Source organism: Petaurus breviceps, unplaced genomic scaffold (assembly GCF_028583685.1).
Source record: "Petaurus breviceps papuanus isolate PSGF00001 unplaced genomic scaffold, PetGlider_PUasm1.0 76, whole genome shotgun sequence".
NCBI classification, from domain to species: Eukaryota; Metazoa; Chordata; class Mammalia; order Diprotodontia; family Petauridae; genus Petaurus; species Petaurus breviceps.
In genome coordinates this window covers 60017876-60036583 of record NW_027186473.1, presented here as the reverse complement: position 1 = coordinate 60036583, position 18708 = coordinate 60017876, and the positions used below count along the sequence as shown (strand labels likewise).

Sequence of the window (18708 nt, the reverse complement as noted above, 5' to 3'; positions counted from 1 at the left end):
ATCTATCTATCTATCTATCTATCTATCTATCTATCTATCTATCTATCTATCTATATCTATCTATCTATCTATCTATCTATCTATCATTTCATAGACCTCAGGTTAAGATCCCAGCAAACCATAAGTTCCTAAACTGTGGATGAAGTATCCCTGAGTGACTTTAGAATTAATACAAGGGGACTGAGAATCTATATGTGAACCAAGTGATGTTTAGATCTTTACTGAGTTTCTATAAAATTTGTACCAAGACTCATAATGAGCAAATATGCCTTCTATAGACCAACTAAATGTAGTATACATTTATGTGCCACTATTTTTCATATGCATGTAAACATTGTGATTAATAGGATTTATTTTAAAATATTATTGAAGTTGGTAGCTTTATGATTTGGTATACTTTCTTAATCAATGGATACTATATGGTATATCTACTATGTGGAGGTTGACAAAATATTTTTTATGTTCAAAAAGGGTCTTCATTCTCAAAGGCTAGAAAGCCACTGCACTATCACACAGGCATCAGCCATAAAACCAGCATTATTCTATAGGGAAGTCACATCAGAATATTAAAGAGAGACAAAAATAACCTCACCGAATATAATTCGTTGTGTTGTGAAATTCTGCTTGATTTAAATGTGTGCTCCTGATGTCAAGGTTCCAGTGTCTAAAACAACCAGATAAAAACACGTCAACATTTTCATAACACTATTTTTGAGATAAAATGTACATGTATATATACATGTATTTATGCATACATATGTGTATATGTTTTATAAATATTATATATACATTTTATATAATGTATAAACACATATATGTATTATATTTGAACCAGATTTATGATTTCATAGACATAGGGAACATCTGGTGAGTAACTCTACCAATGAATATTCTTACAGATGTGAAGCTTGAACCCAAACTAGCTCTTTATCCCATATGCCAGCCTGCAGCTCAAGTGTAAATATTATTAATTCCATTTTACAGATGATAAAAATAAGACTTGTATAAATTGTCTGACCCACACAACTGACAAATCTGAGAAGCGACTTCAATTTCTAGGACTTCTAGCTCAGTGTTTAGTATTCTGTATCATTATATCAGGATGGTCACTTCACAATTACATACCTTCCTTTATATTCACCATTTCTGTATTATACAAAACACTTTCTTTGGTGCAACCTTTACATACAAAACAAGTCTGGTGATACCTGTAGATTACAGAGGTTTTATTATTACTGCTAGATGTAATAGCCAAATACATTTCATTTCTCTGGGCTGAATGAAGAGAAATGGCCCTTGAAAATGATTCTGTATCTTCCCCTCATTCACATGTACAGGAATCATTTCATAGAGATCAATAATCTTTCATTCCCTAAAAGATTCTCAGCCTTTGCCTGGCATCTCTATTCTAGGACACTGGTCCACTGCTCTGCTATAAATCCTCTTTTCTTTTCTCTCCGTAGTTTCTCACTTGGTGATCTCATCAGCTCCCATTGTTTCAATGGCTATCTATGCAGATGATTCACCTATCTATTTACCCTTGCCTGATCTGTCTTCTGAGCTCCAGGCCTGCAACACCAACTCTTTGTCAGATTTGACATCCCATCTGTCAAACTCAACATGGCCAAATCAGAATTCATTATCTTCCATCTAAGTTCTTCTCTTCTGAACTTCCCTATAAATTTTGAGTGCACCATCTTCCCTTCAGTCAGCAAGGCTTGACATTTCACTGTCATCACTCCCTTCTCAAACCTAATCAATTGTCATCTCTTGTAATTTCTCTCTAATATATACACTTCTCTTGTCTCAGTTTTCATTATTTCTTACCTGCAATATTTTAATAACCTTTTCATTGGTTTCCTCAAACCCTTTACCATTCCAAACCATCCGCTAAGTTGCCAAAGTGATTTTACTAGTGTGGTTCATTCTACAGAGTCTTCCTATTAACTCCAAGATCAAATGCAAAATCATTTGTTTGGTATTTGCAACTCTTCGCAAACTGACCCCTTCCTACCTTTCCTAGGCTTCTTATAACTTCCCTAAAGCTGATTCAGGCTCTCTGACCTAGTAGCTATTCCTAGAAGGGCACATTCCATTTCCCCTCTATGCCTCTGCACTGGCTATTCCTCGAGTGTGGAATCCTCTCCTTCCGAATCCCTGACTCGGAGATTCCTTTAAGATTTAGTTCAAATGCCTTCAGGAGACCTCTCCTGGTCTCTTTAACTACCAGTACCATATATATTTCATCTACTTTTTATGTTATATGTTCTGATTTATGTATGTTGTCTCCCTTATTAGAATGTGAACTTGTCGAGGGCAGGAACCTTATTTGCTTTTTCTTTGTCTCCCCAGCGCTTAGCTCAGCCCTGGGACATAGTAAGGGATTAATCCAAGTCAATTGTTTGATTGATTGATTCACTTGTCAGTCCTTATTCTGTGGATGACTGAAGAAGGGACAGAGCAATGCTCGAATTCTGCTTCAGCTTAGGCTCAGCTAAGATTCTTAAAATGTAGATGTGTGTGTGTGTGTGTGTGTGTGTGTGTGTGTGTGTGTGTGTGTGTGTTACTGTCTGCAGGAAAACTTTAGCCTCAGAGAGAGGGACCCTAGCTGCTGCCTCAGTGGGGAAGTGATGCTCTCAGGCTTGTATATATTTTGGGGAGCTCCACATTCTATATATCTCCCTCAATCAACACCTTAACAATCTTGTAGCTGGTCTTGCAATGAATGAATAACAAGGGCTTACAGACTTTCTCCTTCGACATTCCTGGTGGTAGAGTGAGTGGGGGCTGCTCAGCAAGAAACTCAGACATTGCTGAGTAGTAGCGCGGCATAATAAACCGTGGTTTACACCCATGTGTTTCACAGACTTCTCAGTTTTCTTGAAGGCTTTTCCTAGGAGGACCTCCCTGCCCTCCCCCCACCCTCCTCTATAATAATCCTCGCACCAGCTGTGCTGCTATTCCTTTAACTCCATCTGTCCTTCCGCTGGGGACAAGTCTATCTCACCAAATGCAGAACACAAGTTAGACTATCCAAAATTATTAGAGCCCTCAGCCCCTCCCCTTTTCCGGAGCAAAGCGCCCTGTCTTTTCCTGGGGAGAAGGTTGCTCCCCACGGTTCTAAATCACTGCTTCGCACGCTAGGATGCCTGCCCCGGCCCTAACCCGATCTATCCCCATTCCAATTCGCTTGATTCTCCCAGGGCTGTCTTCTCTCTTTCCTTCCCTGGTCCAATCCTAGCACTTTGCCTCTGAGGCCTTTAGCAGGGGTCTACCCGCCAGCCACAGCAGGGGTATAGTGCCCTGCGGCAGTGCCGCGGCTCTCTGGGTTGGAGTTTGCCCTTGTCTGAGCGGAGTCACATGGTGAGAAGGGGTTGACGGCAGGGGAGGGGGCGCGGTGCTCTTCGATCTCCTTGTTGCGGAGGAGAGACGCAGCTCTTCAAGCAGGAGCATCAGAAGCGGCCTCAGCCACAGCTAGGGAGCTGTCCCTCCACGCCCACCAACCCTTCACTCACACACTTGTTATTCACCGCACCAACTTTCTCCCTTCCTTCCTCTTTCCCCTCCTCTTTCTCCTCCTCCTCTCCCTCCCCGCGTGTGCGCGCGGCTAAAATGATTTCCTTCTTTTCTGGCAAACGAAATAATGCACCTGACTTTACCAGGGGGAAACAACCAGCCGAGCAGAACAAGGAACAGATGTAAAAGGAATAGCGGCAGAGGAAGAAACCGAGATGAGACCGATCTAAGAAAACCCAGTGGATGAAGCCCGAGAGGAGGGCAGCGGCAGCAGCAGCAGAAGCAGCAGCTTTCTGGTCTTTCATATGCTCTAGGCAGAGGAAGACTTTGCCAGTTGCAAAGTGCAACCCTGAGAACTCAGAACTGCTGTTTGTCTATTTGCTAAACAAACTTCTTTGGCTGAGACTCCGGTTCCTGAAGGAGGCTCCCTGTAGAGGCACTTGGCTCTTCCTACAGCTACGAAGATAAACAGCAGTTTTCCAAAGAGCGGATGAACTGAGGTGAGCAAGGGGGAAGAAATGAACCCCCCTGGGAGAAGGAGGTGCAAGGCGCTGCAGCAGCAGGAAATCCCAGCTGGGCAACGCCTGATGTTCCCCAGGAGAAGGGAGACGTGCCGAGGATTGCAATGGGATGCTCTGGCTGGGGAGCAGCTCCCGCTCCGCTTCGAGAGAGGAAGTCAGAAGCAGAGACGCGGCTGCAGCGGTGGACAGCTGTGCACTCTGGCTGCCGGGCTGCGCTACCTGCTGGGGCTCTTCCTCCACACGTGGCTGTGGACTGCCTCCGGCTCGTCCACTCAGGTGTACAACCTCAGCCTCGCCGTGGACGAAGGGCTCCCCCCGGATACTCTGGTTGGGGATATCCGTGCCGGGCTGCCTGGTGAGCAACAGGCGATGGGAGACGGTTTCTTCCTGTCTGAAGACTCGGGTGACTCCCCGCTCCTAGACGACTTTCACGTGGACACTGACACCGGCATCATCCGCACGGCTCAGAGCCTGGACCGCGAGCGGCGGGACCACTACAGCTTCGTAGCGGCCACACTGCTGGGAGCCGTGGTGCAGGTGGAGATTACAGTCAACGACGTGAACGATCACTCACCCCTTTTTCCAAGTGACTCTCTGCAACTAGACATCTCCGAGCTCAGTCCCCCGGGCACCGCATTCCGCCTGCCCGGGGCCCGGGACCCAGACGCAGGGCTGTTTAGCACCCAGGGTTACACCCTGCTGCAGCCTCCCGAACTCTCGAAGAGCACCGAGGGACCCTTCTTCCAGCTGCGCTACGGAGGCCTGGGGCAGCAGTCTTCCTCGTCGGGCTCCTCTTCTTCCTCCTCCTCACCCCTGGAGCCTTTGGACCTCTTGCTAGTGCGGCGTCTGGACCGTGAGGTTGCTTCTGCTCACGAACTGATGATAGAGGCTTGGGACGGTGGCAGCCCTCGGCGCAATGGCCGCCTGCAAGTGCAGGTACGCGTACTGGACGAGAACGACAATCCACCGGTCTTTAACCAGAGTGAATACCGAGCCACTGTGCGCGAAGACGCCCTGCCGGGCACCGTGGTCTGCCGGGTGCACGCCACCGACCTCGACTTAGGGCCCAATGGAGAAGTGCGCTACAGCCTCCGCGCCAGGCAGCCTTCCGCGGGAGGATTTGACGGTGAAGGGGCTTACTTCTCTGTGGGGGAGCTGACTGGTTTGGTGCGAGTACGTCGGCCTCTGGACAGAGAGTCCCAGTCCTGGCACCAGCTGGTTGTGGAAGCCCGGGACGGAGGCGCGGAACCTGAGGCCGCCAGCGCTCTGGTAACCATTGCAGTGCTAGATGTGAACGACAACCGGCCCACCATACACTTGCTCTTTCTAACTGAAGGCGGAGGAGCTCAGGTGTCAGAGGGCGCCAATCGCGGGGATTATGTGGCCCGAGTCTCCGTATCCGACCTGGATGGGGACCCTGAGGAGGAAGCTGCCGAGGTTGTAATGAGTAATGAAGGTGACAGCGGAGGCATCACACTATCTTTGGAGGGTGGCGAGGGCTCCTTCGCACTGCGCCCAGGAGGCTCCCCGGATGTGTTTTTTCTCTGCGTGGAGGGACCTTTAGACCGGGAGAACCTCAGCCAGTACGAGCTTCGGCTGGTGGCCACGGATTCGGGGTCCCCTCCTCTTAGCACCCAGGAGACCCTCTTGCTTCGGGTCACTGACGTCAACGACCAGGCGCCACATTTCAATCAGGAGCTCTTTTATGCCTCCGTGTCTGAGGCCGCAGTGCCCGGTACTGCAGTGCTCCGTCTCAGCGCAACTGACGGAGATGAGCCAGGCACTGATCAGGCCAGGGTGCGCTACGTCCTAACCCAGGTCCAGCCTCCGAACTACTGCAGCCCAGAAGACGTAGTTCCTGGAGTAAGATGCGCTCCTCTGGCCTTTGCTGTGGACCCGGAGAGCGGAGTGATAAGCACTACCCGCACCTTGGACCGCGAGGTCCAAGAGGCTGTGGAGCTGCAAGTGGTGGCCCAGGACCTCGGCCAGCCATCGCTCTCCTCCACCTGCTGGGTGAGCGTGACTGTGGAGGATGTGAACGACAACGAGCCAGTCTTCCAGCGACAGGTGTACAATGCCAGCGTAGCTGAACATGCCCCTCCCGGGCACTGCTTTCTGCAGGTGAGGGCAGGGGCGGGGGGCTATCTGGAGACCCGTGGAGGGAAAGGTGGGTGCGGGGAGTGGGTTTCAAAGCCTTGAAGGGAAAGGTCTCCTTAGTGCTGTAGTGGAAACTTCAATGACCTAAAAACCAAAAGAAGACCTAAGTTGCTCTTTGACTGGAGGGAAATCAATGAACTTACCTGGTTTTCGAGTTTTCTCAATTTGTGAAAATCACAGACTTGACTGTAGTATTGGGGAAAAGAGCAATGGGCCAGGAATCAGAAAAGCTGTGTACAGTTTTCTTGATCTGTCAGACTTTGGCAAGTCACTACACTCATTTGGACCTCACTTTTCCTCATTTACAAAATAAGGAGCTTCTCTAAAGTCTCTAAAGTCCCTTCCATTTCTAAAATTTTAGGATTTGTTTGTTTCCTTTATTCTATGTCTATTTACAAAAGTATAGCATGTATATTTTCTAGATAGCAGATGCCTCACCCCTTAAATCTCTCAATTACAAAAATATTTGGGTGAGACTCTCTCTAAAGAGTATTTCACACTTCCCTGTCTTCTTCTTTTTAAGCAATTGGGTTAAGTAACTTGCTCAAGGTTTCACGGCCAGGTGTTTCTGGGTGGGTGCTAAGTATCTGAGCCAGGATTCGATCCCAGGTCTCCCAACTCTGGGGCCGGAGCTCTTACTCACTGTGCCACCTGGCTGGCCCTGCCCCCCCCCCCCTTCTTAAGACAAGAAATACTGAAACTAAATTAAACTTTTCTTGATGATTCAGGGCCATCATTATGAACATCATTTGTTCTATTGAAATGCCCCTAGGGGATGTAGGGCTGTACACTACTTCTGTGCTTTTAAACATTTCCTATCTGCTTTTTATAGTTATTTTTTCTTTTCCTCTCTCAAATTCAAGCTGTCAGTATGATGACAGCTGTCATTTCCAGCTGTACACACCCCTTTTCCCTGCTTCTATTTTGGACTAAGCAGGAAAACCTATTCAATCAATGGGATCATTAGAACTAGGAGCAGAGTAAAAGTAAGTAAGATATGAGAAGCCCTCTTATATATGCCCTACAAATATAAAGATGCCCCTTTTGCATACTTTTTTTTGTGTGTGTTTCCCATTTGTGTTCTGGACAGTTAGAAGTTGTCAAATAAGGGACCTACAGGTGAGTGAAGTCAATGTATTTTGTGAAGTGATTTAATGACCAGTTCTGTGAATGTGCAATTGTCTCTATTCTTTTAAAACAGTAAACACAGCAATATTCTTCACTCTTTGTATTATTTCCCACCCCAAATCTGTTTGTTTTAGGGATATATTTTTCCCAGAGGTGACTTTGAATGATGAAGTCATACAGTAAAGGCTGTACTGAGGATATGGGAGGTTGAACCAATGAACATTTAAGGCCTCTTTTAACTCAAAGATTATGGATCATAATAAGATGGACATGACGTGAGGGAATAGAGGCCTAGAGAAATGAAATTACTTGTGTAAGGTCATTTGGATTAATATCAGAGCCAAAATTTGAAAATAGGTCCTCACTCCAAATCTAAGGCTCTTTCTACTTATAATTGATACCAGGTGACCATGATTCCCTGATGTGAATTATTTTTTTTACATTAATTAATCACCTGAGGAGATTGTTGTTGTTGAGTCATTTCAGTCTTGTTGACTCTTTTCGACCCCATTTGGGGTTTTCTTGGCAAGGGTATTTGAAATGGTTTGTGATTTCATTTTACAGCTAATTTTACAGATTCGGACCTGAGGCAAAACTTAAGTGACTTGTCCAGTGTCATATAACTAGTAAGTGAGGCTGGATTTGAACTCAGGAAGATGAGTCTTCCTGATTCCCAGCCTAGTGTTCTATCCACTGTGCCACCTAACTGCCCTTGGTGTGAATTATTACAGCTTGGTTTTTGCACTCCATTGGACAGATTAAAAAAAAATAGACTTAGAGTAATTTTGATTTAGAAATTATTTGATCTTCAGCATTTTATGCTTTATGCAAGGTTCTCTTGTAATTCTCCAATAAGGCCTACTGGGACTCAAGGATATACTTTAAGTCATGTTCTCCACCAATAATTACAAAGTGAATCTTCATAAAGGAGATAGAAGGGGGTGTGATGGGCACCAGTAACGCCAAGTTCAGTACACAGGAAACTCAGAAGTCCCTACTTGCATGTGTTGTTCAAATTACATTGTATAGTTTGTTTGAAGTCAGTGCTTCTTTAACTGAGGTTTCTGGAGCCCTGACTCCATGACCATAAGGGGAAGCACCTTCAGCTACTGTTATGGATGCCTCCACCTTTCTCTCCTTTGAGACATGGAATTCAAGGCAGTGTGACATAGTCATATAACCTTTCATAATCCTCATTTCTTCATGTGTAAAATGCCCCATTTCCCTCACAGGGTGGCTAAACTGATCACTGTTTTTTTTGTTTTTCTCAAATTAAACTAATTTGAGAATGAGAGTGATTCAGAAATCCAAGGAAGTATCAGAAAGTTAAAGAAAGCTCTCGAGAACTGACTCTTTCATTTCTAGCCCAGGGGTAGGCACATAGGAGGGACTCAGTAAATCCTTGTTGGTTAGTAGGGGTAGAACCAGATCACACTTGCAGTTTCTTTCAGCTTGAGGATTCTGTGATTATAGGATTGATTTTGAAAATTTTGTGGGGTTTGGTTTTTGGTGGAGAGGTGTGATGGAGTGAGCTTCCTTTTATTGCTCCTTAAGAAGTGGGTACCATTCTGTTATCACTGGCCCTCTAAGAATCATGGTTGATCATTGAGATTGATCAAAGTTCTTTTGCCTTTTAAAGTTGTTCATTTTTACAATAGTATTATTATATACATTGTTCTCCTGGTTCTGTTCTATTCAGATGGCATCAGTTGATGTCTTCCCAGATTTCTCTAAAACTTTTTTCTTTTGTCATTTATTATGGTAATAATATTCCATTATATTCATATAGTTTATTTAGATGTTACCCAATTGCAGGGCATCCAGTTAGTTTCAGTCTTTTGACACCACAAAAAGAGCATATATAATTGTTTTTGTACTAATGTGTTCTTTTCTTCTTTCTTTGATCTGAGTAATATCTTTTAAAGCCTACTAACTTAGGAAATGTGTAGAGCTGGCAATCTGGACCCAGAGAATATTTATTATTTTACCTCTTCTGAAATATGGAAAACAAGAAATATCACTCAAAACTGGACTTAGGAAGTTCCCTGGAGGACAAGGGTCTTAATAGTAACAGACAGCTAGTCTCTGCTAGAGCCTGGTCTCTATAGTTGTGCCTATGGCAGCCTTAAGGGAATGGATGGTTGTACCCCTTCTGGGCTGTTTGGGTGAAGTTTCAGTCCAGTCCTGTTAACTTATGAGAACTTAAGGTGAAGTGATAAGAACCTCACCTATGTGTGGAACCAACTGAAACAATAGGGCTGTTAGGACAGATAAATCAGGACAGAGAGAAATGGACCAAGTCTTCTTGGGTCAGCATGAATAGAGTTCAACTGAAGAAAGGTCTTGAGACTTCTCCATGGTCAATGAAGGCTGTCCCAGTGGAAGAATCTTTGGCATCCTTCAGGTAGAGTTGAGATGCTGAAGAAGAGGAATGGACTCAGACTGCGATGTGTCACTCAGCTGAGACAACCAAACCAGTCTGACTTGATGGAAGTTCTCTCAGGTTAAGATTTCAGTGTTATATGACTATGACAGGGCTAACCCAGTTTGTTCTGTTTTCTTTTACTTTTCCCTTGCTTTCTTTTTTTATTTATTTATTTTTAATAAAATTTTTAAATTTTTTATTAAGCAATCAGGGTTAAGTAACTTGCTCAAGGTTACAAGGCCAGTTATTTCTGGGTGTGGTGCTGAGTGTCTGAGCCCAGGATTCAATCTCCAGGTCGTCCCAACACTGGAGCTGGTGCTCTTACTCGCTGAGCCACCTGGCCACCCCTAAGCAATTGGGGTTAAGTAACTTGCTCAAGGTTACACAGCCAGGTGTTTCTGGGTGGGTGCTAAGTGTCAGAGCCCGGGATTCGATCTCCAGGTCTTCTCAACACTGGAGCCGGTGCTCTTACTCGCTGTGCTACCTGGCCGCCTCTCCCTTGCTTTCTTAATAAAGCTCCTTTAGAAAACTCTCCTCACTGTCTCTGCCTAGATTTAAGGGAAGAAGGATTTGGCTCATACCTACATAAAGAAAGCTGTTAGAAAAGTGAGAATTCAAATTGGTGTGATCAAGGGCTGAACCTGTTCACCTAAGGAACTTTCTGTCTCAGAGAATAGGTGGTAGAGAATGGAGCCCTGGGACTTACTCTGTGTCTTTAAAAAAATAATAATTAATTAATTCTTAGTTTTCAACATTCATTTCCACAAGATTTTGAGTTCCAAATTTTCACCCTATCTCTCCCTTCTCCCCATCCCAAGATGGCATGCATTCTGATTACCTCTTCCCCCCCCCCCCTCTGCCCTCCCTTCTATCACCCACCCTCCCTTATCCTCTTTCCTTCTACTGTCTTGTAGGGTAAGATAGAATTCTATACCCCATTGCCTATATATCTTACTTCCCAGTTGCATGTAAAAACAGTTTTTAACATTAGTTTTTAAAACTTTGAGTTCCAAATTCTCCCCCTTTCTCCCCCCCCGACCGCCCCACCTACCCTTGTTGAGAAGGCAAGGAATTTGATATAGGTTATACATGTGTAGTTATACAAAGCACTTCCATAATGACTTACTCTGCATCTTGGGCATTTCCTGCCTTCTTCCAGCTGAACCATAGCATCTTCCCAGGGCTCCAGTCCTAAAACTAATCCAGAACAGCTAACTTTTGTCCCTATGGCTTTCCCATTTCACCATATACTAAATCATCACTGATACCTGAACCCCAACCCTAGGCATCTCCTGAGCTTCTGGTCCATTGAATCAGCTTGGCTCCAGATTTGAGATACCTCAAGCCTAATTACCCTAATTATCCTTCTGCCACTGTCTCATGGTGCCAATTTCTGTCACACACTTCTCTTTTACCTTACCTCAACACATAGACAGTGTAAATGCATTTTCTAGGATTTTTACAAGTGAAAAGAGGGCATACAAATTTAGAAATAATACCCTGGGGGAAAGCAATTAATTAAAAATGCCAAAAGAAATACTACTTAATTCAAAATTAGGTGACTCCAGACTTCCTAAATTCTCCTATCTAGCCAACAGTTCCTAATGTTGAAAACTAAAAATTCCTAATTTCCCTTAATCCCGGAGGCTCTGGTTTCCTCTTGACCAGGGTAACAGCGGAAAGAATAGTGAATTTGGAGTAAGGAGTTATAGGTTCAGGTCTCACTTCTTTTGCTTCCTGTTTGATCTTGGCCAACTTATTCAGCCTTTCAAGGCCTAATCTGTTAAAGGATTTAGTTAAGTGGTCTCTGAGATCCCTTATATTATAGTTCTAAATGAAAACGGTATCATCCTTTACAAAATAGTTTTGTGATTCACTTTTCATGTGTGTAGCCTGGATTGAGCCTGTTCTATCCTTTCAGGATGACTCTGAGCCAACAAGGAAAATTATCTTATTGAATGATTGGGTTTTAGGGGGTCCACAATATGAATAAGCAATTGCTTGGCTAGCCATGGGTACAAGGATGCTAATGTGCTGAATGGTTCCTATTAGCTGTAAAAATTAGAATACTTGAGCCTGATGCACAAAAGACCGTTCCTTTCATTATAGGACTGGAAGTCCAAGACAGCCACATCAAATAATTACTTCTCCAAGCAGTTCAGAAAAGTGTCCTTATTCTTCATTGCTATTTTGACTAGTCTTGAGATTCAGAATCCACACCTTAAAATAATTGCATGAGTTTCAGCCCCAGTTCCACAGGGAAGATGATATAAAGGGAAAGCCAGTTTGACATCTCCTCTGAAAGGAGTGGAGTTTGGTGTGGGAACTTTGCTTTTCTTTGTAACACTGAGGAATGCTTTCTGATGTCCCTGGTAACTTAATATTCTAATATGATCCTCCTGTCAAAAAGATGAGCTGGCTTAGCCATTTGTAATTATAATGACTATCTTTTGTTAATCACCTTCATCTTCAAGAAAAAGTTAGATGTGCTCAATCTAAGTTAAAGATCATTAAGCACCCTGTTGAAACTCCACCAGCATGTGTTACTGGGCCCTATTTGAAGACAGTGCAGAATTCCTATGAAAGGTATGTGCCCTGTGAGGTCTGAGGGGGAAGATCATTGTCAGCACAGACTGGTAAGAGAGGCCTTTATGAAAGAAGTGGCATAGTATGCTAGGAACTGTGTTAGAAGAAGACCATAAAAGGCCTAAAGTAAACAGTCCCTGCCATGGAAGAACTAATATTTTTTCTGGCTGTGGGAATGGGAAAGGAGCAATACACAAAAGCATTGTGCACATTTGCTATGTACATAATAAATTAATATGAAATATACACAAGATAAAAAATACAGAGTAATATTGTGAGGTTTGTCCTTTGTTCCGAAGAAGACCATGATGTTAGGAAGATGATGGCATGACTCGCAAGTGAATTAGATTTAAGTGAGGCAGGGCTGTGCAAAGTCACCAGCCTCACTTTCTCCTCTGGGGTCATCTGGGTCCAGTGGCCAGATATAGATCAGGACGACTGGAGATGGTCCAGACATAGTAATACGGGAGAAAAGGAAACCAGTGACTGTGCTATGGAGGGAGCATCCAGAAAGACCTCTTCTAGGAGGTAGTACTTGAGCTGAACCTTGAGGGAAGTTAAGGGGATACTGAGAGGGAAAGGTGAGGAGAAAGTATGTTCCAGGCATGGGGTTTAGCCTTTGCAAAGGGGTGGAGATAGAAGATGGAATGTGGGGCCTGAGGAACAGTGAGTAGGTCACTTGGGCTGGATCTTAATGAGTGGATATGGATTCAATAGGCAAAGATGGAGGGGGACACTCTGGGAAAGTGAAACAGTATCAGCAAAGGGACTGAGGTGGAAAAGTACAGGTGCATTCTAGGAGTAATCTAGTTTGGATAGAGTTTAGGATAGTCATGTGAAAGGATAGGGAAGTGATATGAAGTAAGATTAGGACAGAGGGAAATGTTGAGTGGTGAAAGACTTTGAATGCCAAATGAAAAAGTTTGACTTTTGATTCATAGGCAATGGTTTCCCATAGTCAATTAATAAGATGGTTAGATAATTATTTGACAGTATACTTTTTTGCCATTGGTTTAAAGGAATGGGTTGGAGGAAAGAGAGAGGAGAGCAAGAAGAACCTAACAGGAATCTCTTGTAGTAGTCCAGATGAGTGGCAATGAAGGTCTATATGTGGTTGTTATGGGAAAAGAGAGAAAGAGATGATTTCCACAAGATGTTCCTTCACAGATCCATTTTCTATAGCTAAATTGCCTGTCTTGATAGATTAAATTGTAGCATCATTAATTTTGCCCTTATTGATGCTTTTACTCTCCTACCAAACCTGGAATTTAACCTGTGAATAATCCCTATGCCATCTCCTGCAAACTACTCTGAACTATTCAGAAGCAAGGCCAGGAAATTTCTTTTTTATCATGAGCTATAAAACTGTCTCTTCTAGGAAGTGGTCATTTATCAAACCTCCAAACCTTAGCTCCATATTTTATCCATTTGAAAATTTCTCCCAATATGCAAGGATAATTGAAGCGTCCTCTTATGACTGGTTGGCTTAATTTTTCGGCATTCTCAGTCTTGTTTGACATTTCAAACTTAGTCTTACTACCTTGGCCAAATGATCTGTAGTATAGCTGTGGTACCCATTTCCATAATTTTGTCATGGAATTTCCTTCCATGAAGATGCTGGAACACTTCACCAGTGGGCTAAGATTTTGTTGTTATTGCAATTTATGTGGTCTGGTCCGTCATGTATAATACTATACTTTCTTCTGTCTGATCATCATACTGCTTATAGGATTGTAACCCTGTGTCTGATTGGTTATGAACCTTCCATTTCCTTCTTAGAAACCAGATATATCCCCAGGAATTTTGTGAGACTGTGTCTTGTACTCTTTCATAATCAACAATTTTTAATTTAAGTACTTTTGTTACTAGAAGTCATCTACCGTGTTTCCCTGATAATAAGACACTGTCTTATTAATTTTTTGGACAGAAAAACACCAGAGGGCTTATTTTCAGGGGAGGGCTTATTTTAATGAACATTGACAGCAATTTTAATAAACAGATAAATGTGAACAAAAAAATGTACCTTTATTTAATAAGCAAATCACTGGGGAAGAACAGGATGACGCACTCACTGCTGCAGCTCTGATTGGATGCAGCTCGGAGTGCGGTGTGCGTTTCACCGGGGGGGGGAACTGTGCATACAGAGGGTACTGTAATGTAGCATGTAGCGCAGGGGATCACCTTCACTACAGTAGCAATCTCAATAGGGCTTATTTTCGGGGGAGGGCTTATTTTAGAGGAATCTTACACAGTAAGGGGAGGGCTTATTTTCGGGATAGGTCTTATTATCGGAGAAACACGGTAGTTCAATGCTTTTATTTTATAAATGAGAAAACATACCTATAGAGATAAAGTACCTTGACCAATATCACACAGAGAGTCTGTAGCAGCTTTAGACTGAGGCTCCCTGACTCCAAATCCAGCTCTCTTTCCTCTTCCCCATGAAGCTTCTCATGGTGCCTTTGATGTGACCTTCTGACTCAGGGGAGCCCATTTTCATTGGGCAGGAAATACTCACTACTAAATGTTTCCACAATCTTGATGAATATAACAATCTTTCCCTCTTATCCATGCATTGACTTTGGACCTCCTTAAAGGAAATTCACCATGTGGAAATCTGATTCTGTGGAGATAATACACATTAACATTCCCTTTTACAAACCTCAAATGAGGCAATGCAGCAAAGTTCTCTGGAAACTTTAAAACTCCATAAAGTGCCAATTATCATCATCATCATCACCACCACCATCTTGTATTTTTTTCAAAGAAGTTCATATAAAAACAGTCCTGGGACAAGTCTCTACCTGCAACTATATTTAATGTCCTGGAGACAGTTCCTTTATAGTTACTTAGACTACTAGAGACTATTATTTGTAGATAAAATAATTCCTTTTAAAAACTGAATAACAATATTGAGATGAAAGCTTATCTTCTTTCTTTAAGTATCCAATTATATTTAACATTGATTTTTTAAAAAATTCAAGTTCCAAATTCTATCTGTCCCTCTACCTTCTCCTCCACCTACTGAGAAGGCAAGGAATCTAATATCAATTATGCAGGTGAAATAATGCAAAACATATTAGCCATGGAGCAAAAAAAAAGTAGGAAAAAGTATACTTCATTTTGCATTCAGAGTTCTCTGGAGGTGAATATATCCATAAACGCACACTTTCTTTCTACTGGTTCCATCCTTAGCCTATAAACATACTCAGGTTTTCATTATCCTAAAAAACAACAACAACAAAATCTCATCTTTTCCCTTTTCCCTTCTACTCATCAAGCTACTTGTTTCAACTCTTTTATTCATTTCATGTTTTAATGGCTTGAAAAAAAATCCTGAATCAGTGTTTGCATTTCTTTCCCATTCATTCATTCAATCCTTCACAGTTGGGCTTCTTTCTCTACTATGCCACAGGAACTGCATTCTCAAAGGTCATTAATCAATCACCTTCTTAGCCAACAGTCTCAGTTTTTATACTTCTTGATCTCTCTGTAGCAGTTGCTGCTATTGAAGACTTCTCCTTGAGACTCTTTCCTTTCTTGTCCTCTTTGTCGACATGCTCTTGGTTCACCTTCTACCTTTCTGACTGGTTCTTTTCTGTCTTCTTCATTGGCTCCTCTTCCTCACTTCTTAAGGTAGGCATTTTTCAATGTTTGCCTCTTGTCTCTGTCTCTCATTGCAGTCGAACTCACGTTTATAACTGTCACCCATATACAGACTTAATTAAATAATTATTATTAATGCCTAATAATTATAAGTAATGTACTGGAGATATAAAGATGGAAAAATCAGAAAGACTTCACCATGAAAGAGTTTATAAGCCTATTATAGTCAAATGCTGGAAGGATGTTCCATACACATCTATGTAAGATACAATGTGTGATGCGATAAAGACAAAAGTTACAAAGTGCTAGCAGAGGATTTGAAGAAGGGAGAGCTTACTTTCTACTAAGGGAGTTTAGAGGAATAAGACTTCATGGAAGAGGAGGCACTTGATTTGGGTCTTGAAGGAAGAGAAGGTGGAAATTGGGAGGGAGTGCCCTCTAGGCATGAGCAAAATCTGTCTGAATTTACCTAGGCGGGAGAATGTTGCATGAGATTAGGGAATAGCTAGTTTGTTTGGACACAGAGTAAATGAAAAGGAGTTTATAAAGTAAAAGCTGGAAAAAGGTGGGTTGGAACCTGATTGTAGAACTCCTTAAAGGTCAGAGGAAGGATTTTGTATTTATATAAGATAAAAACAAAAGGGAGCCACTGAAGATTTTTTTCAACAGGGAAGTGGCATGGCTATATTAGTGAATGGATGATTCTTCAATTTTGACATATCGCCTGACCTACAGGGTCATATTTCTAAATGTCTTGATAGACATTTATTTCTCTTTTAATGTCCTAGTGCCAATTTACATTTATCACGTCCCAAACAGAGACAAACTTTCTCTCCAGACTGATTCCTCCTTTCGATTTCCTTTCCTTTTCAATATTATCCATTACCCAATCAACCATACTTGAAACCTTAGTGTTGTGATCTTTGCCTATTGTGACCTCCTCACCTCCTGCAGTCATTCAGTTGCCAAAGTCCTCTATGATATATTTTAAATCCATTATCTCCTTTTTAATCCATCTGCCACCATCTTAATACAGATTCTCAATATCATTTAATATCATTGGGACTCAGTTTACTCATCTGTAAAATTAGTGAAATCCACTAGATAAACCTCAAAGACACTTTCAGCTCTGGAACTTACTGAGATGTTACCTGGATTACTACAGTAATTGGTTTCTGCTCCTACTGTCAGATTCATATTCTTTTCCTATGTTCAAAACCCTTGAAAAGCTTCCTGATGCATACTGAATAAAGGTCAGGTTCCTAAGTCTGACATTTGAGCCCTCCATAGCCTGGAGTCTCCCTACCATTCTAGCATTCTCATGTTACTTCCTTCTTTGTACACAGCAAGAGCTAGACTGTCAAGCTAGACTCTTACCATTCCACTGTACATCTTTTTTGTTTCTTACTTCTATGCCTTTGGTTGCACCATTACATGAAATAATAGCTCTGCCCACTCTTACTTTTGGGAATCCTGCCTATCTTTGACCTAGCTCAAATGATAGCTCCTTCACAAAGGCTCCTTTGATTTCCCCAACTTGGCAACAATTTTTCTTTCCTCCAATCTCACTTAGTGTTTGGTATCTGATTTTTTTAAACCAGTATTTATCAATTTCTCATATGTTTTCTGACTTATTAACATATGGCAGTATGGAAGAGCCTCTGATAATCTTCTCAGTTTCTTTTGTGTTTACTGTCATTTTCCCATCTAAATTCTAATTTTGGTTATATGTATTTTCTCTCATGTTTAAAAAAATCAATATGCTAGTGCTCTATACCTTCATTGTTATTTGTAATTATTTGTTTTATTTGGCATAATAGAAACAGCACTGAATTTGAAGTCAGAAAATCTGGATTTGAACCTTGCTTTTGCTACTCACCACTACCTACACGATCTTGGGCAAAACACTTCCTATCTAGGCTTCAATTTCCTAATGTGAAAAAATGAGGAGGCTGAGCTACACAGTCACTAAGACCCTTCCCAGCTCGAATCCTGTGATCCTACTTCAGTTCTACTAAAACATATTTTTAGGGAAAGTACAAAATATTCTGCCACGTAAGGAATTAGTAATGGAAGTTAGGAAGTGGTTTTTGCCATTCAGTTCAGATCCTTTCTCAGGCATTGCTCATTTATTGTAATTACTCTTACTTCCACTTTAATCTTTTTTGCTCTGCACTGGAAATGTGCTGTTGATTTTTTATCTAAGAGGCTCTATGTGTGACTCTTTGTAGGACCATCTTTCCTATTTTTAATTCCTCTGTTGTGATCTTGGCCTTCCCCCCCTCCCCCATCTCCATTTTGAAAGTCATCCAGTGGTTCTCATAATCCTCCTTTGTAGTCATGCATCACTTTCTTGGAAGAATTCAAGGAATTCTATCAACATTACAACATGATGTGTGGTCTTAATTGTTATCATGTGATGGCAGATAGTAATGTGTACATGGAGAGTTGGCCAAATGGGCATGGAAAATTTAATTGGTTTGCTAAATGTTCTAGTAAGAGTCACAGTTTGAAGTGGTTCCCAATTTGACATCAAGCTTAGATCTTTCATCATTTTTATACCAGTTTTCTTATGTGCATGCTAATATTCTTATTGACATATAATGATAGATTTTGGTTTCTAATCCTTAGGTTGCATTATTGCTAGGTATATAACAGCCATGGGGATGACTAAAATGTTACTTTTTCTAGAGTTATTGTTTCTATTGAATGAATATACTTTTTAGTTGCTTATAAGGTGGATTAATAGGATCCCCTATGAAATATTGA

The 18708-nt window shown here is 42.1% G+C and overlaps 1 protein-coding gene across 1 annotated transcript in view; it reads left to right on the top strand.

Annotated features, from left to right (window-relative positions):
- Positions 1–97: 97 nt before the first annotated feature.
- The window catches only part of DCHS2 (dachsous cadherin-related 2), a 351174-nt gene continuing 332563 nt past the window's right edge, over positions 98–18708 (top strand). The window contains exon 1 of the mRNA XM_069105586.1: positions 98–6158. Coding sequence (XP_068961687.1) covers positions 4035–6158 — 2124 coding nt within the window. The 5' untranslated portion in view covers positions 98–4034. The remainder of the gene's footprint in view (positions 6159–18708) is intronic.